The sequence below is a fragment of the Portunus trituberculatus genome, chromosome 15, assembly GCF_017591435.1.
Source record: "Portunus trituberculatus isolate SZX2019 chromosome 15, ASM1759143v1, whole genome shotgun sequence".
Lineage (NCBI taxonomy): Eukaryota > Metazoa > Arthropoda > Malacostraca > Decapoda > Portunidae > Portunus > Portunus trituberculatus.
In genome coordinates, this window is record NC_059269.1 from 17,903,868 (window position 1) to 17,923,379 (window position 19,512).

Genomic DNA, 19,512 nt, shown 5'->3' on the forward strand with positions numbered 1-19,512 from the left:
ATTCTTTACTTATAGTGGAAGGACGAGTCTACAAAGTGGTGGAGTGGATGGATGAGAATGAAGAGTCACACTCAGAGCTGCTGGATGTATATGAGGTCACCACACCAGAGCCCATCAGAGCCATACAGATCTCAAAAAAGGTAAAGAGTACACCACACTTTTAATTCCACTGTGATTACTACTTCTATAAGTTCAGGAAGTCATAGCAGTGAATAGATTAACTGATTTTATAAATTTGAAGAGATGTTGTAGCACAGTTTTAGTTCCTATATTCAAAGTCATGCATTCTTTCCAGCACAAGTCACTGTATGTATCCTCTGATATGCGAGTGCGTCAGGTGGACCTCTTCATGTGTCACGGCCGCTACGATAACTGCCTGCGCTGCTCCCATGACCCTTATTGTGGCTGGGACAAGGACGCCAACATGTGCAAGCCTTACAAACCTGGGTACGACTTTATTTTATTATTTATTCTTTTTCTTTATCTTTATTACTTTTTCCGCTTTTCTTTAGGGGAATATGTGTGATTAAAAATTATCACTGTTTTCATTTGCTTGTCTTTTTGTGGACAGTATAGATTCTCTTCATAATTTTTCTAGTAACTTCTCAAAATTTAGTATTATTGGCTTGTACAGTACAGAAGAAGTTTTAGTAAGCATTTGACCACAACCTTCCATATATACAAGAGAATGTTGTAAAACCTCCTTGTTTTTGTAGAGACACATTTTCATGTTACCTTATGAAAAATTCTGTTTCACTTATTTTTTTTTTTTCTCAGGCTGCTGCAAGATGTGACTGGCTCCACACCAGGCCTCTGTGATGCTTGCATTGCCAAGAAGAAGATGGTAGTGACATGGGGGCAGAGTATCCACCTGGGTTGTGCCGTCAAGCTGCCACGCCCCATCTCCCTGAAGGACATCACCTGGCACCACTACTCTAAGGACAAGGGCAAATATCAGATCAGATACAGGTACACTTTTTGTTTCATTCTCAAGTACAGTTGTGGTTAGAAGTCAAATGATGTATGCTAAAATGCTTGTCATCTGTGTTTCTTCTCTCTTTATCTGAACTGGTAGTCTTACAAAATCTGATATTTGGTCAATACTTAATGTTGAAGGAAGATACGATGGTGTTGTATTGTGTTACTCAGCAGCTGACCATGACTACAGTTTAGTTAAACATATATAATTTGGTTAAGTTTTCAAACAATATAGAAACAGGTAAATTCTTATCAAAAGTAAACTAGCTTCTATGGGGGCCACCGTGGTACAGTGGAACCATGCGTGCTTTGGGGTCCAAGGGGTCTCCAAGCGCATGGATTCGAATCCTGTCCACGGTCCGAGTGTAGGTTGGGCTTTCTCACTGGGCAATGGTTTCCTAGTGGGTGGGCTTTGAGATAGGAGGTACCCCAAAAAGTATTCCCTTTAACCCAGAAATTCCCGTGAAAAACCCCACATGATATAAATAAAAAATAAATAAAAAAGTCAAGTAACATACACTCACAAATGCTGTCCTCTGTTTCCTCTTTATATTAAGTTTTCTCATATGTTGTTAGTCTCCTCATAAAACTTGATATATGTTAGGCTCTTAGTAGATGGGAGGACTGCTAAGTTGGATGTAGAGCTGAGATTCCAAGCAACAAGGAAATAAGTAAAAATTTTCTTACAACTACCTAAATAACTATCAAACAGTCACTTATACTAACCCCTCCCACTGACTCAAGTAATTTTCTTTTCAGACCTGACAAATACATAGAGACTTCAGAACATGGACTGGTTGTGATGAACGTGAATGAAGCAGATGCAGGGCGGTATGACTGCAAGATGGGTGGAGACATTGTGTGCTCATACAACATCACAGTGGATGCCCATCGATGCTCAGCTCCAGCTCGAACCAATGACTTCCAGAAGGTATGCATTGTGCCAAGCTTTATGATTGCACTTCTCAGAAACTGGCTGATTTACTATATAAATATGTATTCTTATATTTACACCTCTCTGAAACTGTTTGCTAAAATTGTTTATTTATTTTTTCAGGTATACAGCGACTGGTGTCATGAATTTGAAAAGTACAAGTTAGCCATGAAGACTTGGGAAAGGAAACAAGCAGTAAGTGTTTTTTGACAGTAAGACTTCAAAATGGTATATTTGTATTAGTTAAATTTAATTTTTTAAGTTTGAAAGATGTGACATCAACTTTACTATTCCACTTGAGAGTATAGATTCATAATACTTCTGAGAGACCTATAAGAGCTATGAGGAGATATTGGGTAATAATACATGCAAAATGAAGTGACAAATTAAGTAACCCTGGTATGTATAGAAAAAGGAAAGCCAAGACAAAACTTGTATATACCTAGAAAATTAGCTTACTGTATCAAATTTATAGCTTTTGTAGAGGAGACTGAATAGGATGTGCAAGGAATAAAATTTTTTTAAATTTATAACAATTAGAAGTCTCTGAGTAAACACTGATAAAGGTTAAAGAGGTTGTCGAGGATGCCATTGATTTTGAAGAGGCAGTGATGTGAATCAAGATAATAAGTGGAAAAATTTTAGTACCTCATCCCAACTTCAGATAGAAAAAAGAAAGGAATAGGTCATGAAGTACTTGTTCAAAAGAGGGAGTTTGATTAATGTGTGTCTTCCATTCCAGCAATGTGCCAGCAGGAACAACATCAGCCACCAGAACAGCCATCCCAATGACATTTATGCAAGGAGTAACCCATTTGTCTGATCACTTTAGAGATGAGCAAATCTCCACAACAACAGATCTAGTGAGGGGGCAGTTGCTTGCTCCCTTTCCTATTGGTGGTCAAGATCTTGCCTGTTTCAACTGATGCTGCATTAGTATCATGTGATTTCTCAAACATAATTGTACTGCTCTCAGAAGAAAAAAAAATTGTTGCAGCAGACAGACATTACCTTCGAGGTGGTTTTCATTTCTGACATTGTGGGTGAAAGACAAGGAATGATTGGAACTTATATGATATGAGGAGACAATTATAGTTGGTGACTTGTAACACAGTGTGACAAGAACTGGCAGTCATTGATGGTGCCACCAGCAGAAAGGTGCTAATACTGTTAGGTGCCAGCAGTGCGTGTGAAACAACCAACAAGGAAAACGAAAGGTGAAAGAGAGTAACGAACAGGCAACTTGACCCAAATACTCCAGTAACAATCAGGGTACCATTAGTTATGATATTTATTGATTTTCCTTTGCCACACCTGACAAGAGGTTTTGGATGTGAAAAGTTGTTTCTTAATACTTTCCTTGCTCCTGGATGACTGCCTGTGGGCATTATGGTATCTGCATTTCAAAAGGTATGAGTGAACAGTGATTCCTAGAACTTCAGAACATTAAGATTGAAGAGTGGACCTCCTTGGTTTGAACTTCCAAACATATCTTAAAAATGAGGCCATTGTCTCCTATTATTGTGTAAAAAAGATTGGCATTTGTTAAGACTCCCAAATGATGGACATGGTGCATTTAATGGCAAAGAAGGTTCCTGGTAGGATGTTAGCTTGAAATTGTTTCTACTGGGGGTAAGGAAATAATTTATTTCTATTATCTGAGGCAAAAAGTAGTCTTGTCTATATTTCATTATACTTGGGTTAGCCTGATATATATATATATATATATATATATATATATATATATATATATATATATATATATATATATATATATATATATATATATATATATATATATATATATATATATTATACTTGAGTTGGCCTGATCAGTAATATATATATATATATATATATATATATATATATATATATATATATATATATATATATATATATATATATATATATATAAAAGGCAGATCAGTTCCAGGTTGTATGATACAAACTTTCATTACTCCCCTAATTCTAATATTTTGTTAATTATATTCTAAACTACCTCTACCTTTTTCTTATTGTTGATAAGAGAAATGTAATGAAGGACTATTATAACTAGTATCAGGAAAACTCCATCCACATACATCAATATTTAGCCGGTCCTCAGAGGAAGAATAGGATCACTGGAAGGGAAGCATAATGTGAGGAATGTTTGTTGAACAAAAACCATATTGATAGAATTTCACAAATGTTTGTATGTAAGAGGGGATTGAAAGGAAAATTTGAAGAATTAGATTGCTTTGGAGTAATGTAGAGTGACGTGTGGACAAATTCTTCTTTTATACAGCTAATTTTTAGACTTGTAATATACACATACATGGTGGGACATTCTCTCAAGGTGATCATCTTATCTAAAGTTATATTCTTGCATAAGTTAGGAAGTACATTCATTAAATATTTTCCTTTGGTTTAGTTAGACCAATCATTTTATTGAGGTGGTGTTTTCAGTAGACAGTGGTGAGAATTACAGTCATTATTGCCGCTCCCCTTCGGAGAATGTTCCATTTTACATGCCGATCCACGCTAACATTTTCGTTTTCTGTCCTGTGATACGCGCCAATTTTGTAAGACTCTTACATAATAATATTGCTCCATATAAGCAGGTTAGTAACACTTTGGTGTAATTATTGAATTATAAATATGTGTGTACATGGTGTTGATTTCATTAGAAAGCATCAGTTTATGTATGACCTGCATTATTTTTAATTCTCATAAATGTGTCATAAGTTCAGAGTCTACAAAATATATAAAGACTTTGAATTTTACTTAATGGAGTCTGCACTAAGAGCCTCTGGGCTACAGGTCAGTGATGTTATGTAAAGTAGATGCTCTAATACCATCCATGGATGCTATGTGCACTGAATATTACTTGCACTGGCATTGGCCCTTCTAGCAAGGAAACCAATATTTCATTATGCTTGCTTAGGTTGTGAATGGTTGGCTGCAGACTGAATGTGCAACTTATGGTGTTCAGATCATCTGAATGCTGACTGTTATGTTAAGGGACATTATTTTTATCAGTAAGTTAAAAAAAACAGTATTCTTAATTTACATTAATTTTGAAGTGCCTGATTTTCATCTGCAGCTGTACTTCTCATCTTAATTAAACTTATAAGTTAGATTTCTTCTTTGCTTTAGACTGTATTCATGTTGCTTTTCTTTGAATATTAATTCATTTTCAGAATATTTAAGAACATGAGAAATTGAGGTTTAAAACATTTGCTTCTAAGCTATGATCTAGGAATTTGTAATGTGAAATATTCCTGTACAATAAAATTCTTTTATATGTTGTATTTAGATAACCTAGTGCGAGGGAGATCTTAACATAGATCTTATACTTCTTCTCCCTCTGTTCCTTTCAGTTACTTTTTACTTTTTTTTTTTTTATTTTTTTTTTTTTTATCGACTCGTTTTGTTGTTTCTCGGCCTCATGCTGCATCCCTCAATAGTCTTACATTATATAAATAAAGAGACTTCGTAGATATCCTTAAACACATAAGGTCTTTTTCAGCAAGATCTCCATCCATCATCATAGACACCTAATCTAAGACGAATCCCTGTGACGAATCTAGTATAAGCCCTTGATATCATTTTAAGAGTTAATGGTTAATTGTTGACTTTTATGCGGTAATTATCTGTATTGCACAGACAATTGCAACGGATGCGGTAAGTAAGGCTGTGTGAGTGCTGAGAAACCCTAAATGATTCAACAAACCACGTCATGAAGCTTCGAATTAGTGATGCCTGGTTCAACACCTCTGCATTGGCTGAATCAGTGAATCAGCTATAGTCCTTAAGTGTGGACACGCTGGGAGTGGAGAGTGGAGACATACGTGTTGCTGCTGCCTTTCCGTCTGCTGTCTGGCCCCGCAGTTTGTATACTACTATAAGATGTAAACATTAGCACGAGATCATTATCGAGATACTAGAGAACTAACGAAAAGTATTAAATTCCTGCATATAGTATATTGTATTAAGTTACATTTATTACCGCCAAACAATTACAATCACGGGCAACATTTTTTTTTTATTGAATTTTGTACAGTATTCTCCTTGAAATAGTTGGTTGGCACAGCTTAGCGTGTCAATCTTTTTTCTCTAGTGAACTGAATGTCATGCACGATTATGACTGTAAATGTGAAAGCCTAGACAGGGTTTGAGTGTTAGTTAATTGATGTCTCCCAGAACCAATCGATATAATGCAAGGTGACGCTTGTAGTCAATCTCGAAGGAAGAAAGGCAGTGGTTTGGGTAGAGGTCAGAGGAGGAGGAGGAGGAAGATGTGGTGGAAGATGACACACACACACACACACACTGCAATCGGAGCAGGTGGATGGTCAAAGCGAATTATCAACTGATGGATGGATGAAGCGAGAAATCAGCGGGTGGATGGATGAAGCGAGAAATCAGCGGATGGATGGATGAAGCGAGAAATCAGCTGATGGATGGATGAAGCGAGAAATCAGCGGATGGATGGATGAAGCGAGAAATCAGCGGATGGATGGATGAAGCGAGGAATACTCGGAGGAAGCAAGAAGAGCACATTTTGTATTGAGTGGTTGTGAACGCCTATGTGGTTTCATATTATTTCCAGTGTTTGATGTATCTGTGTAGTCATGGAATAAAGACAAAAAAAAAAAAAAAATAGATAAGTAGCTACACTTGTATTGGCACGGTGGTATTAAGCTATGGCAGAATCATTCATGTATGTCTGACCACACCCAGAATATATTGTTTTATAGTCGCGGAACATGACTTATTATCTATAGAAGAAATATGTAAACAGTGAAGAAATATAAATAAGGATATTAGTAGTTGCTATCTATTATATTGCTTATGTAGTTTTTACGATTTTTTTTTTTTTTTTTCACTGCAGCGAATATAAAAGTAGTGGATTTCAGGAGTACGTCTTATGTGGGTACTTTATGTTATCACTCTCAAAGCAAACTTTAGAATAATTTTAATGTGATACATATACAATAATCTGAACTTCGACTTTCTGCTGTGTACCCATATTGTTATCTTATTGTTATGTTCACCCTCCATATCGTCATGTTGTAATTGTTAGTGTGGGCAGTAGCTACAAGCCCTCACTTACACGCCAGCGCAACCACTAACAATACAGTTAGATAAACTATATTGATGTTCAAATGTAAATGAACTTTATTTATCCACCTGAAATTTATAGGTAAAATAACCCAATGTGTATTTCAGATGAGTGAGCAGCAGCAGCTAATCTCTTCTCGAACATCACAGATTTTATCACCGTGCCAACGAGCTCGCGTAAGGAACTACGGAGGCCACACTAGCTACACATGACTTAATAATAAAAAAATAAAAAAAATGGTTAAGCAAAAAATAAATGAATTAAAAATGAACAAGAATCTAATTTCCAACTCCCCGTGACATTTGTCCCAGCTGCAGCTCCTCCAGTAACCAAGCTCCTCTTCATAGGGTACTTAACAGCCAAACGACTACAGGTAATTAGCAGGTCAGTCCATTGTCAGAGAGGGGGAGGAAGGATGACGGGCTGGAGATGGCCCTGGGATAGGTATTGGGCGGGTCCATTGTAAAGAAAGGGAACGAGCAATAACAGTTCCGCCGTAGTAGCAGACGAGTCCATTATTATAGTAGGGGAGTCCTGATGGTGAAGGGGAATTGGGCGACCTCACTACGATGACCTTGACCTACATTAAGATTTTATCAAATGCATGTGGCCTTGACCTACATTAAGGCTTTTACCAAATACGCGGTGACCTTGACCTACATACGGTTCAGTGGTAGTGGACGAGGCCATTATCACAGCAGGGGAGTCTTGGTCAAATGGGCGAGTCCATTACAATGCCCTTGAGACCCAGAATCAAAACAAACTTCGTTCCATTTGGCGGTGAATGTAGCCATTTCCTTGAAAATGTAAACAAACCGGCCTCAAAACTGCCTTCCTGGCCCTCATGTGGCCCTGACAGAGAGACAACCAAAACAAACCCCCACCTAACCAAAACAAACCCCCACCTAACCAAAACATTGGCCATGCGTTTGACCTTGAACTCGAGAGTATGTAAACACAGACACGTGGCCTACCTCAGCAGATGCATTAATTGGCTCGTTAGCTACTCCAAACCTAACTATAATCTCCCTCTGATGACCATTGGTGTCTTTACAGTAAATTGCCATTCAAACAAGGCAATCTTTTAATTTTAGTTTTTTTTTTTTTTTTTTTTTACTATTCGATGAGTTACTCACCACTTAGAAGACTTACTTAGTGATTCTTTCTGAGGCTCAAGGAAAGAGGAATATATTACTAAGGATCTTTTTATTTTTTATTTACAGGCTGGAAAGTGGAGCTGCTGGTTCGCTAGCCTACTGGACTGCTGTCTCGCGAGCAAGGCCCTGTTGTCGATCTTTTTTGAGGCGGATTATGAGAAGAATCCTGGAATCTTCAAATTCTGCTGGCCTCTAATCCAGAGCATCACGTTAGCTTCAGATTGTTTCAGTGGACGGCAGTCTTACAGGTTAAACTGGCGGGTAAAACATGAATACATTAGTACAAATAATAAATGATAGTTACATGGATCCATGCACACCATACACAACGAGGATTATCATCCTTTTCTCCATCATTTACTCATAAACCATCTCGACTTGATGCATTTTTCATTTACTTCATTACTTTCATTTATTCATAAACACACACACACACTCATCTCTCTCTCTCTCTCACACACACACACACACACACACACACACACACGCCCGGTAGCTCAGTGGTTAGAGCGCTGGCTTCACAAGCCAGAGGACCGACAAGCCAGAGGACCGGGGTTCGATTCCCCGGCTGGGTGGAGATATTTGGGTGTGTATCCTTTCACGTGTAGCCCCTGTTCACCTAGCAGTGAGTTGTGACCTTTGTTGTCCGGTGTGTGGTGTGTGCCTGGTCTCAGGCCTATCCGAAGATCGGAAATAATGAGCTCTGAGCTCGTTCCGTAGGGTAACGTCTGGCTGTCTCGTCAGAGACTGCAGCACATCAAACAGTGAAACACATACACACACACACACACTTAATTTCATTATCATTCAGTTATCAAGTAATACATTAATCATTTATCCCTTACCATGTACCTATTTTTCCCTCCACGAGATAACTGGTTGAGAATCACTGGCTCATATGCAGGAGATAGAGAGGAACGTATGAGAAATGTGAAAATAAAGAGATGTGGGCTTGAGAAAGGTTTTGCTGAAGGCGGGTTCACACGTGCCAATTGGCGGCTGTTATTTTACGTAAGCAGAGTTTCCGACTCATCTCTTCTAATCAGAAAGTGTCAGACGTGGCGCCTGGAAAGTATCGACTACTTTGCGCCTATAGGTGGGAAGTGAATGTAAACAAACAGCTACCCGCCAAGATGATTTCTTCCAGTGACGATGCTGAAGCTGTGCATGGTTGCTCTTCATGGCGTACCGGAAGAATCAACAGAAAAGAAAATGCCTGTGGATACGTCTCTGGCTAAGTAGAAGAAAAGAAAGGAGTGTCTACCACACAAATTATCCTACATTTCTCATAAGAAAATTGTTAATTTTAAGAAGACTATGCACAACTGCGATCAAATATAATACTAACAAGTCTTCAATCTTCACCTCCAACAACATCCTGCATTGAGGGAGACAGTTCTTGGAGAGGATCAGCTATTTCGTCGAACGACGATTTGCGCGTTTTTTTTTTTTTTTTTTTTTTTTTACTGTATGATTCATTTCTGGGGTCCCAGATGTGTCCTTCTTTCCTCACCAGCTATAACATCTTCACTTTTTCAAAACCTTCGTGACATCACAATGAAAATAAGTCGCAAATCGACTAGCAAGACCAAAATGTTAGTCTTAATTTGCGACTGCTCTCTGCAGTTGCTAAATGCCGATTGCAAGTCGGAAACCCTACGTACGTAAAAAGAAAATTAAAAAAATAGCAAATTAGCACGTGTGAACCCGCCTTTAATCTACACACCACGATTTCAGACTAATTTAACTATTTATATTCCTGCAGTTAACATGTCGCTTAGAAATGTTAGAAATGTAGACAAAACACTGCTTCATCAAACAGGAAACCAGTTGTAATGCATATCACATCTGCTAACACATGTTCATTAACCATCACTACATTGTATTACCATTAGCCATGACAATACAAAACCACCATCAAAAGACAGCAGATGTAAAATGTTATCCCTTTAACTCTCCCTTTAAACTACATTTTCTCTCATTTTATTATGGGAAACTTCAGTATAATTTTATCTTCCTAATACAAAGGAGCGAAATTATTCAATAAAATTACAAATTATCACTCTAGTTTTCTTAAACACAATAACATACAATAAAGTTTAGTATTACAACGAAGATCCCAGGTAAAAACTTTCCATATTGAATATATCATGAAAAAATCTCATGTTAAATAAGATGCTGTATTTCTTTTTTATGTAGGGCAGAGGGCCAGCCAAGGGCAACAATATATATATATATATATATATATATATATATATATATATATATATATATATATATATATATATATATATATATATATATATATATATATATATATATATATATATATATAAGCCCAATTTGAATGCTGGTTCTCTATAAGATGATTAGAGGGTTAGCCAAAATTAGGAACCGAATGTCTTGATACTTGGCCCCATTACTTAAATCAACTATTTTATGCACGCATCTTCATTACATGCAGTCACATAATACACCATAGATACAGATACACACACAACCTCAGCTCACACATGCACATATAACCTGCTCGTGAGAAAATACATTATCATGCTTACGGATGAGAGATGAGAGAATGAGCCTAGTGTTGCAACATGACTGGCGTACGAGTTATTTGCAAGCAATTGTTTATCTTCTTGAATAATAAATATCCAACTTAAGACAGGGGAAATACATGTGCATTTTCTGTTTTGTGCAATATTTCTAACACCAGAGGTCAGGGAAGGCTAAAATTAAAGGAGGTTGCTTAACGGTACAAACTTTCTCCCGCGAGGGGGGATGGAGAACAACATCAACGAAAGCATCTCATAACAACACAGGAAAAAGGGAAAGTAGGAGATACAAGGGAACTGCTGGTTCATATCGTTTATCTTCATTTTGCGTAAGTTATTTTCATTATTTTACATACAGCAGGGAAGGAGTGTATCCAATATGAGAAGAAATAAAGCCATTACATAGATATTACGATATGTGAACCTTGGAGAGAGAAAGAGATAGGCTTAGGCCTAGGTCTTTATTTGACTGAATGATTGAAGGAAAGTGAGCTTAGGTCTAATCTCTTGTTTTATGTATATAATGGTGATGTTTCTTTGATTCGTGTCAAATTAGTTTATTATTCATTTCCCATGGGTTTATCTTTCCTATAACATCACCCACTCTCTCTCTCTCTCTCTCTCTCTCTCTCTCTCTCTCTCTCTCTCTCTCTCTCTCTCATAAGAGCCTATGCTGGTGGCACATTTTATTAAACTTTCTATTGCAGTGTATTGCATGAACAAAACTAACATGATGATGAGAGCAGGTTCTTTTCACCGGCGACTGCCAGTGCTTGGAGATTCTTAACTGATATGTAATCACAACTTGCATAACTTGCCTTATTGCATTGCTTTCTCCTCGTTTCTTTACTACCAGGCCCACTCTTTTATTAGTGATGTAGTGTAACCTCTGCCATGCCGTCTGTTGAGAAAGCTGTGGAAATATCTTGTCCATCTTAACTTTATTCAATGATTCCATAAACTTTGGTGTATTGGATCACGATTCTTGTATATAAAAACTAGACTGATCCATTATACTATTTGAGGACTGTACTGACACATTTAATATAATTCTTCCAATTTGATTATCTTCTAAGCTGCTTATTTACATCAAAGAAATAAAATATCTACATCTATGTATTAGGCCAACATACCACACAAAAGAGAATGATAATCAAGAGGAGATGCCCACAAGAAGAGTCAGTCATGCTCATATTTAAAGGCTTTTGTAGGGAAGGTGTCCAGACAGTCTAGAGTAAAATGTAAGATGGTACAGGGAGCTCATAATTTGCTGGAAAAAGAAAATGGAAACTTCAGTGATTCTTTTGCCAAATGTTTTGTATGCCTGAGACAAATGCTTTGTGTTTTCTTCTTGCACAACTAAAGAAGTATGAGCAAATGACATTACATTATGGATAACTATAATGATTAGAACCAGATGTACAAATGAATAACCACACAGTAAGAATCCCCCAATAGCTAATAGATTTCATAAGGAGAATATTTTGTATTTTGCAGGTCCAGTATGGCATGGCTGACACTTTTGTATGCAATCGTACTGCCTAACATTGGAGGAATTGCCAATGCATTTGTGATAAAAGAACATGTTCGGGAATGGTACAACAAGGTTGGTGTATTTCTTTTTACATAGTACTTTTTGAAACTTGGTTTCCACTGAGAAGGTTGATCATTAAAACTGTCATTGAATATACAGAATATATAAACCTCACGCATTGAGTAAGTCAATGAAAACTGCATTGAAAGTTTAAGAAAATCTAATGTGAGGCTATGTTTGATTCTTAGGTAACAAAATAAGGCTCAACAACATACATTGGTTTACCCCTGTCCCTTCATAATGACACCATACTCATATAACAATACTTTATGAAAACTTTCTCTCTGCCAGAAAATCAAGAAGCCTTCATGGCGACCTCCTAATAAAGCTTTTGGACCAGTGTGGACATTACTGTACTGCCTGATGGGTTATGCATCATACAGAGTTTGGGTAACACTGGATGAGCCAAATGTTATGTCACTAACAACTCTGCCCACTCCACTGAAACTGTTTTTGCTACAGCTATTCTTGAACTGGATTTGGACTCCAATATTCTTTGTGTATAAACATCTTACTCTGGTGAGTTCTTTTAATCCTCCTACATACCATTGTTATAAATGTTTTCTAAGGACAGCATTATCAAAGGATGCTTTCTAAGGCCTGATTACCATAAAACTCTTAATGCTAATGCACATAATTCTCTATTGATGAAATGAAAAGCACTTGAACCTGAAAGGATATTTTTGAAACTTTTAAATACTATTATAAATTCTTTGACTACATGCATAGAATGAATTTGTATATCTTTTGAGATCTTTGTAAAGTTTTCTTACTTGCTGACCATCTGTTTCAGGCTTTGTTTGAGATCCTGCTTCTGGACGCTTCCGTTGCCATGACAATGTTTGCCTTCTGGAAGGAGGATGTCTTGGCAGGGCTGCTGTTGATTCCCTACATGGCCTGGCTTGCCCTGGCCACTGCTCTCACTACTTCAATATGGATATCAAACCCAGGTTGGCGCTTTGGACAAGATTCTAAAAAAAAAAGTAGCTACAGTTTTGTCATAGAAAGAAAATGTAAACCCCAAATTGCTAAAAAATTACTGTAGTTTTCGCATTTTATGAAAAGTACAAAATTAACTAAGAATATGTCATAAAACAAAATTATGTTATTTATCTAAGTCTGAAACCTGTAAGTTTTTAAGAAGTGGATTTGTTAGTCTCAGACATTTGATGTCAAATTTTCTCTCAAAACATATTCAGAAGTTTAAGCAATAATGAGGCCATTCTAATCTAATTTTAGGAGAATTGCTTAAGGAGACTCACTGAGACAGTGTAAAAAACCAGTAAAGGCATACACACAATATATATATATATATATATATATATATATATATATATATATATATATATATATATATATATATATATATATATATATAGAAAACTATGCTTTTGATAAATCAGTGTGAATTTAAGAAACTTATGCATCAGGATTTTGTGAGGAGGTTAACATTTGGACTGATTTTCTTTCACTCCAAGCAATTCCTTAACTTCAACCCTTGTCCTGATTCACAATGTCAGTGCACAAACCTGACACTGATTCATAAGTACAACTAACAAATTTCAATGCACTTTGCCAGAGAAATGTATATGTTTATTATGCAATGGGAGCTTCCAAGAATGACAGTTTGCTTTATATTATGTTGGGAAGGGTATGCTTGAACCAAAAATAATAGTTATATATGACTATTTCCACATGGTTATCATTCACAGTACAAGAGAGAGAGAGAGAGAGAGAGAGAGAGGAAATACAGCCTAGAAAAGACAAAGATAATCTAATCTTTTTTTTGCTGTATGTAAATATTTTTTTTGTGTTGTTAAGGTTGAAGGGTGATCATAGCAGAAAAAGTGTCAAGATATACCAATACATACACGTACTTAACCATCAAGTGACTATTTGTATAATGGTTGTGTAAGCCTAGAATTAGGGAAACTGAAATAGTTGGGTTTTGTGTGATGTATCTTTTTTTATACTTAAATCTCATTAACATGCATATGGTCATAAAGGAAGGTTAGGTGACATTTACCAATATCTTTGCAATGAGAGCAATAAAGCTTGGTGAGGGCACTGTATGGTGTTCAATGGGACTTGATATGAGTGTTTGATTTATTATATGCATTTTAAGTAAATATGTGATTTTAATAGTTGTTTAACTTAATACATCAGGAGAGTGCAGTATATGGAAACTGAAAATATGACTCCAGATTTTATTACAATAATTGAAAAAAAAAAAAAACATGTAAGAGTGAATCTATCACACCTTTATTCATGCCCCTTCCTTTCAATTCCCATAAATATTCCCTCATTAGATTATCACTTATATCTATCAAAGACAATCTAAGGATTTTTGTTAATATCCATGCCCAGAGTCAATTCTGTCTTTTCCCCAGTAAATGCATGTAATATTAAATTCACCCCTACAGGTAGCACTGTAATAAAGTTGAGCTGACAACGACGGCGGCTACACGTATTAAGTAAGGCAGTGCACGTAGTAGTTAGTAAGCACTTGTTATCTTATATGTAACTTCTTTAGTATACACTACATACTATACATTAAAGGAAGGGAGATTACACCAGCCAATTCTATACGATACTTACCATGTAATAAGAATCATGTCACTCTAAGGAATGTTACCTCCTTCATACAAGGAAGCCACAACTCGACTGAGCGTGAGCTTTCCTCAAACTGCAATCGAACCACACACGGTGGAATGGTGTAACTGCGAGGCACACAGGAGGTCAGCTGATTCGCGTGTAAATACCCCCTCCCTAAGGTCTATACATATATAACATCATTTGGACATTCATTCATTTGGCCAGTGTGAAATGGCTGCTAGTTAATCGTTCCAAGTGGATCGTCAGATGACTATTATGCTTCATTCGCCATCTCGAGCCACTCTCGTCCCTGACCCCTCCGCTTTCTGAGGAGCCTCTTGTTCCTTCAACAAGACTAGATACCCAATGAAAGATAATGGACACCAGATACTGAATTTATAACATTCTTCACTTCTCTAAGCTTGAATTCCGCTTCTCCAGCTTGCATCCCTATGTGTTATCTACTAATTATGTCTCTCCTAACGCTTTCAGAAGGCTTCCCACTTGAAGTGATGGCTTGTATCTGTACCAAATTATCGTCCTGTTTCAGGATTAAATTAGAATTTCATAAGAATGATTTTCAAAGGAAACGAAGAATATTAGTGGGGTCTTCCTTGTTATCCTTGCTAAACTATCGTTAAAAATGTGAGAACACCGTGCAACTATGGCGTTATATAGATTATATCATATAAGAAAAATAATGTATATTTACGTAGCTACTAACGTACGGATGAGTATCAATGTTGCCCATAGTTACTTCATTGCACTTTCACTTAAAAATAGAGTTACTACTGATTTGTAGTCAATTTACCAATGTGTGTGTGTGTGTGTGTGTGTGTGTGTCGCATAATTATTCATTTATAACACCTTATTCAACATAATATCACTTACACACCCACATGTTTATCCGACTTCAGATCAACTAAATGGCAAGTGAATGATACACCAGATGTGTGGACACTTTACATACAGGGAACACTGCAGATGGAACAATCCGAAGCAAAAACAACACAGGCACCAAGACAAGCATCACCCACCGCCAGAATGGAGCAAGGGTGTCGCGTATTGGTTTAGGTGGCACATAAATAAACCAACAAAAGACCCGTGCTACACTGGCCAAGGAGTTATCTGACTGGCTAGGTGGCAGCGGGATGACTATGAAATGCCCCTCCAGACAACTAGATGGCCAAGTAAGTGGTGGGGAGCCATGCAAGCGTTCTGAAGCGAGGCTGACCAGTTCGGGGATGAGATGAATATAGGGCAGTGCTTGGTGCAATGATGTTTACCACACTGATTTATCGCACTGACATTTATAGATCTTCAACCTCATTCATGTTGTACAGGATGCAGACTGAACAGTAGAGACAAGGTGCCTCTGCAGATTTCAAGCCATGCAGTCTCGCGAACACGAGACTGCATAACGAAGCAGATGATCACAGTTGTTCGATGACCATTACAAGATAATCCATTGATTGTTCATACATTCGTAAGAATAGACACTAAAACCGAACAATTTTCCTTTTCTTTCATTCTCCCTTGTTCTGCTTGGTTTCCAGAGAAACACCATATATGCTAATCTGCTTCCAGCTTTTCAAAGATTATTGATAGTTTCTGAAGTGAGACAGGTACATGTAATATTCAACAGCATCATTGGAATTTTGCAGCCAAAAGAGATGACAAAAAGTTCTTTTTATGATTAGTCACAAATATGTGCACAGTCCGTTGTGGATTACTTATTTGAAGATGGAGGTGCTGCGATGGTCAGGACGATGTTCTTTACTGTTCTGGCTGCACCTTTGATGAACTCTGGTCTTCTTGGCTCGGGCCGTCACTGACCAACAGCGAACTGACCAGCATTGTCCAAAACACGCGGAAGGAGGATATTCAACAGGAACACCATCAATTATTACAATTCCGTCAGTTTTCTTTCATTCATTATATATCGGAGTTAATGTGTAGCACACTTAAAAAATGAGAACATCCCGGCACACGGTCGCCTTGGTAATGAATCTTGTTTCAAGCCACCGTCACTCATTCCCGCTGGCGGCACTTCGCCCGTCTTTGACATTCAAATGTATAAATCCATTGTGATTAACAAAATAATTTCCTCTAAATATCAAAAACATCACTTCTGAAGATTATGGAGCAGGGATGCTAAATGATCCTCTTAAGAAGAGTACGTGCACATTGCTAGAACCAGCAGCCCGATGATCACCAGCTACGTAGCAGGCTGCCCTCAGCCGAAGGAATGGGTGACGATGGTGACGGAACAGGAGGGGAAGAGTCGTATGTCAGTTTCAAAGAGGTGTCAGCCAAACTAGATACCGCTGAGGCACCGCAGCGACTGATTGAGTGCGAACCAGTAGTTTATCTGATGTCCTGCATCATCACAAGACCACCAGTTTGCTTTGATAGGTAACTGGTAGCCGGCGACCCATGCTTGACCTCTAGGTGGGCCGCTGGGCGGAGGAGGGAGGGAGGGCGGCAGTGATGAAACACTGTGAGGCTGGCTGGCGCCTCCCTCCAGCCCTGCGCACTGTAACATAACTTCTTATTACCTAGAGATCATAGTCCATACGGGTGCAAAAGTCACATAATGAGAATGACTTCAGGTATTAATCAAATAAGATGATAATGTACTAGACGACTCACTCTTTCAATTTTAAGAAATTTACAAGATTTTCATACCTGGGGTCACCGTGATGAGCGACTGTGTGTGTGTGTGTGTGTGTGTGTGTGTGTGTGTGTGTGTGTGTGTGTGTGTGTGTGTGTGTGTGTGTTTTCCTCCCTTGCCCTCAGCGGTCTGGTCCACACTGACAGACCAGGTGGGCGTGCGAGGTATATATCTGACGCACACCAGCGGGGAGGGCGGGATGGTGAGGAGCACATGGGCACATGGGAGAGTGACTCACCTGCCAAAGCAGCGGTGAAGTGAAGGCACGTGTTTGGCGCGTCAGGAACGACAATATTTGTTTATTGGAATGCATTCTGTTAAATTACTATGTGATTAGGAAATTACGAGAAAAGATAACTATAACATGTATTCTCGAACCTTTTCACGATTTAGTTGCCGAGTTCTTTTAAGGCCGACGTGCACTGTAGGGACGGTCATGCTCAAGTCACGGTCCGCTCAGTGCTCAGTCATGCATTATTACATGTGATTCGAGAGAAACATTCATACTGGCTGTAACTACCATTGGTAAAAGAAATTAATCCTTAGAGACTCCAGTCTCCCTTCCATTAAAAAATTAATAAGTAAAAAAATAGAAAGATAAATAAAATAAATAAAAAAGCGCACACGATTGATTTAGTGAGTATAATGACATAGGTGATTTAACAACTGACAATGGCCAATAAATTTTCACTTAGGTAACACTATTAACACTACCAGTCGTGAGCGCCAACGCTTAAACTAAAGGCGGGTTCACACGTGTCGATATGCGAGTAAAGTTGCAAGTCGATGGAGTTTCCTAGCGACTGGAAAAAACAGTCGCAAAACAAGACCAACATGTTAATCTTGTTCAGTCGATTTGCGACTTTGTTGTGTCCATATGTAGAGAAGATGCTGGAGTTGGTGAGGATAAAAGAGCAATCTGGGACCCTAAAATGAATTATACATTAAAAACAAAACTTACGCAAATCGACATTCGATGAGATAGCTGCCACTCTCCAAGAACTGTTTCCTGTCTCTGTCGGATGCTGTTGGAGGTGAGGATTGAATACTTGAGGATTTAATTTGATCGCAATTTCATCGTCACCGTAGAAAGACATCTTTTTGCATAGTTGTTTGTTTACATTGACTAGAAAGGCTTAGTCGATACTTCTAGTGACTTGCAATTTCAGTCGCATATTGACACGTGAGAACCCGCCTTAAGGTTAGCACCCTCTAAGGACGCTTGACTATGGGGACGTGACACCCAGCGCATCGCTAGACTGATCATTCACTCCACGTGCTGTGTGTGTGTGTGTGTGTGTGTTATTTTTGTTCCTTCTTAATTCATGACAGTTCTATTTTCATTCTCTAATCCACCATCCCTACAGTAACATGCCAAGCGGCTTCCCGACGCCTCGCGTGGCGTAAATATTGTCCCCAACTTGAGGCTGAGGGTTGATTGCTACGCTTGGCGCACGTTCGTTGCCTCAGTAGATTATGAAACACTTTTTTATTTCGTTACATACTCTTGTCATTATATCGCACACACACACACACACACACACACACACACACACACACACACACACACAGAGAGAGAGAGAGAGAGAGAGAGAGAGAGAGAGAGAGTATTTTAGCACTGTAACTAAAGCGAACGGCAATGATATGAAAGTGTTTTCGTTGCTACACAAGGACGAACATGAAGTAGCAGATGGTCTGAGATGGACATTTTGATCAAGGTACGTACTACGTTGGTACGTCACTATACGAGAACGATGAAGATTGAATTCTGGGATCAAACATTTCATGATCCACAAAGACCTCACTTCTTTTTTTTTACTAATTTCTTTGATTTACCACATTGAATTCAGCTAACTGATGTATATTTCCAAAGGTAGGAAGAAAAAATCTGGCAACGACATGGATGAGTTCCGCAGTGGTT

At 38.0% G+C, this 19,512-nt stretch overlaps 2 protein-coding genes and 1 long non-coding RNA gene across 10 annotated transcripts in view; 2 read left to right on the forward strand and 1 right to left on the reverse strand.

Annotated features, from left to right (window-relative positions):
* LOC123504312 (semaphorin-2A-like) overlaps positions 1-3,645 on the forward strand; it is a 558,274-nt gene extending 554,629 nt beyond the window's left edge. For all 3 annotated transcript variants that reach the window (XM_045254734.1, XM_045254733.1, XM_045254735.1), the window contains 6 exons: positions 16-140; positions 296-447; positions 778-969; positions 1,738-1,909; positions 2,036-2,107; positions 2,655-3,645. In XM_045254734.1, coding sequence (XP_045110669.1) covers positions 16-140; positions 296-447; positions 778-969; positions 1,738-1,909; positions 2,036-2,107; positions 2,655-2,735 — 794 coding nt within the window. In that variant the 3' untranslated portion in view covers positions 2,736-3,645. The remainder of the gene's footprint in view (positions 1-15; positions 141-295; positions 448-777; positions 970-1,737; positions 1,910-2,035; positions 2,108-2,654) is intronic.
* A 4,561-nt stretch (positions 3,646-8,206) lies between these two features.
* LOC123503930 lies at positions 8,207-17,761 on the reverse strand. Of its 6 annotated transcripts, none has more exons than XR_006674645.1 (5): positions 17,606-17,761; positions 14,921-17,453; positions 13,096-13,293; positions 11,862-11,998; positions 11,556-11,629 (listed from the first exon to the last, which is right to left on the reverse strand). It is a non-coding gene; the product is annotated as an uncharacterized LOC123503930 (long non-coding RNA). The 6 variants fall into 6 exon arrangements; XR_006674646.1 differs by having other exon boundaries at positions 11,627-11,641; XR_006674647.1 differs by lacking the exons at positions 11,556-11,629; positions 11,862-11,998 and adding an exon at positions 8,207-8,430.
* LOC123503929 (translocator protein-like) lies at positions 10,872-14,464 on the forward strand. Its single transcript, XM_045254043.1, has 4 exons — positions 10,872-11,057; positions 12,226-12,334; positions 12,614-12,841; positions 13,116-14,464. Exons 2-4 carry the CDS (start codon positions 12,233-12,235, stop codon positions 13,365-13,367), a joined length of 582 nt encoding a protein of 193 aa, XP_045109978.1. The 5' UTR covers positions 10,872-11,057; positions 12,226-12,232; the 3' UTR covers positions 13,368-14,464.
* Positions 17,762-19,512: the final 1,751 nt, after the last annotated feature.

Excerpts from the sequence above, each read along its gene's own strand:
- LOC123503929 (XM_045254043.1), top strand. The coding sequence starts at position 12,233 with ATGGCATGGCTGACACTTTTGTATGCAATCGTACTGCCTAACATTGGA. Across the intron at positions 12,335-12,613 it reads TTCGGGAATGGTACAACAAG|AAAATCAAGAAGCCTTCATG; the intron begins GTTGGTGTATTT and ends TCTCTCTGCCAG. Across the intron at positions 12,842-13,115 it reads TGTATAAACATCTTACTCTG|GCTTTGTTTGAGATCCTGCT; the intron begins GTGAGTTCTTTT and ends CATCTGTTTCAG.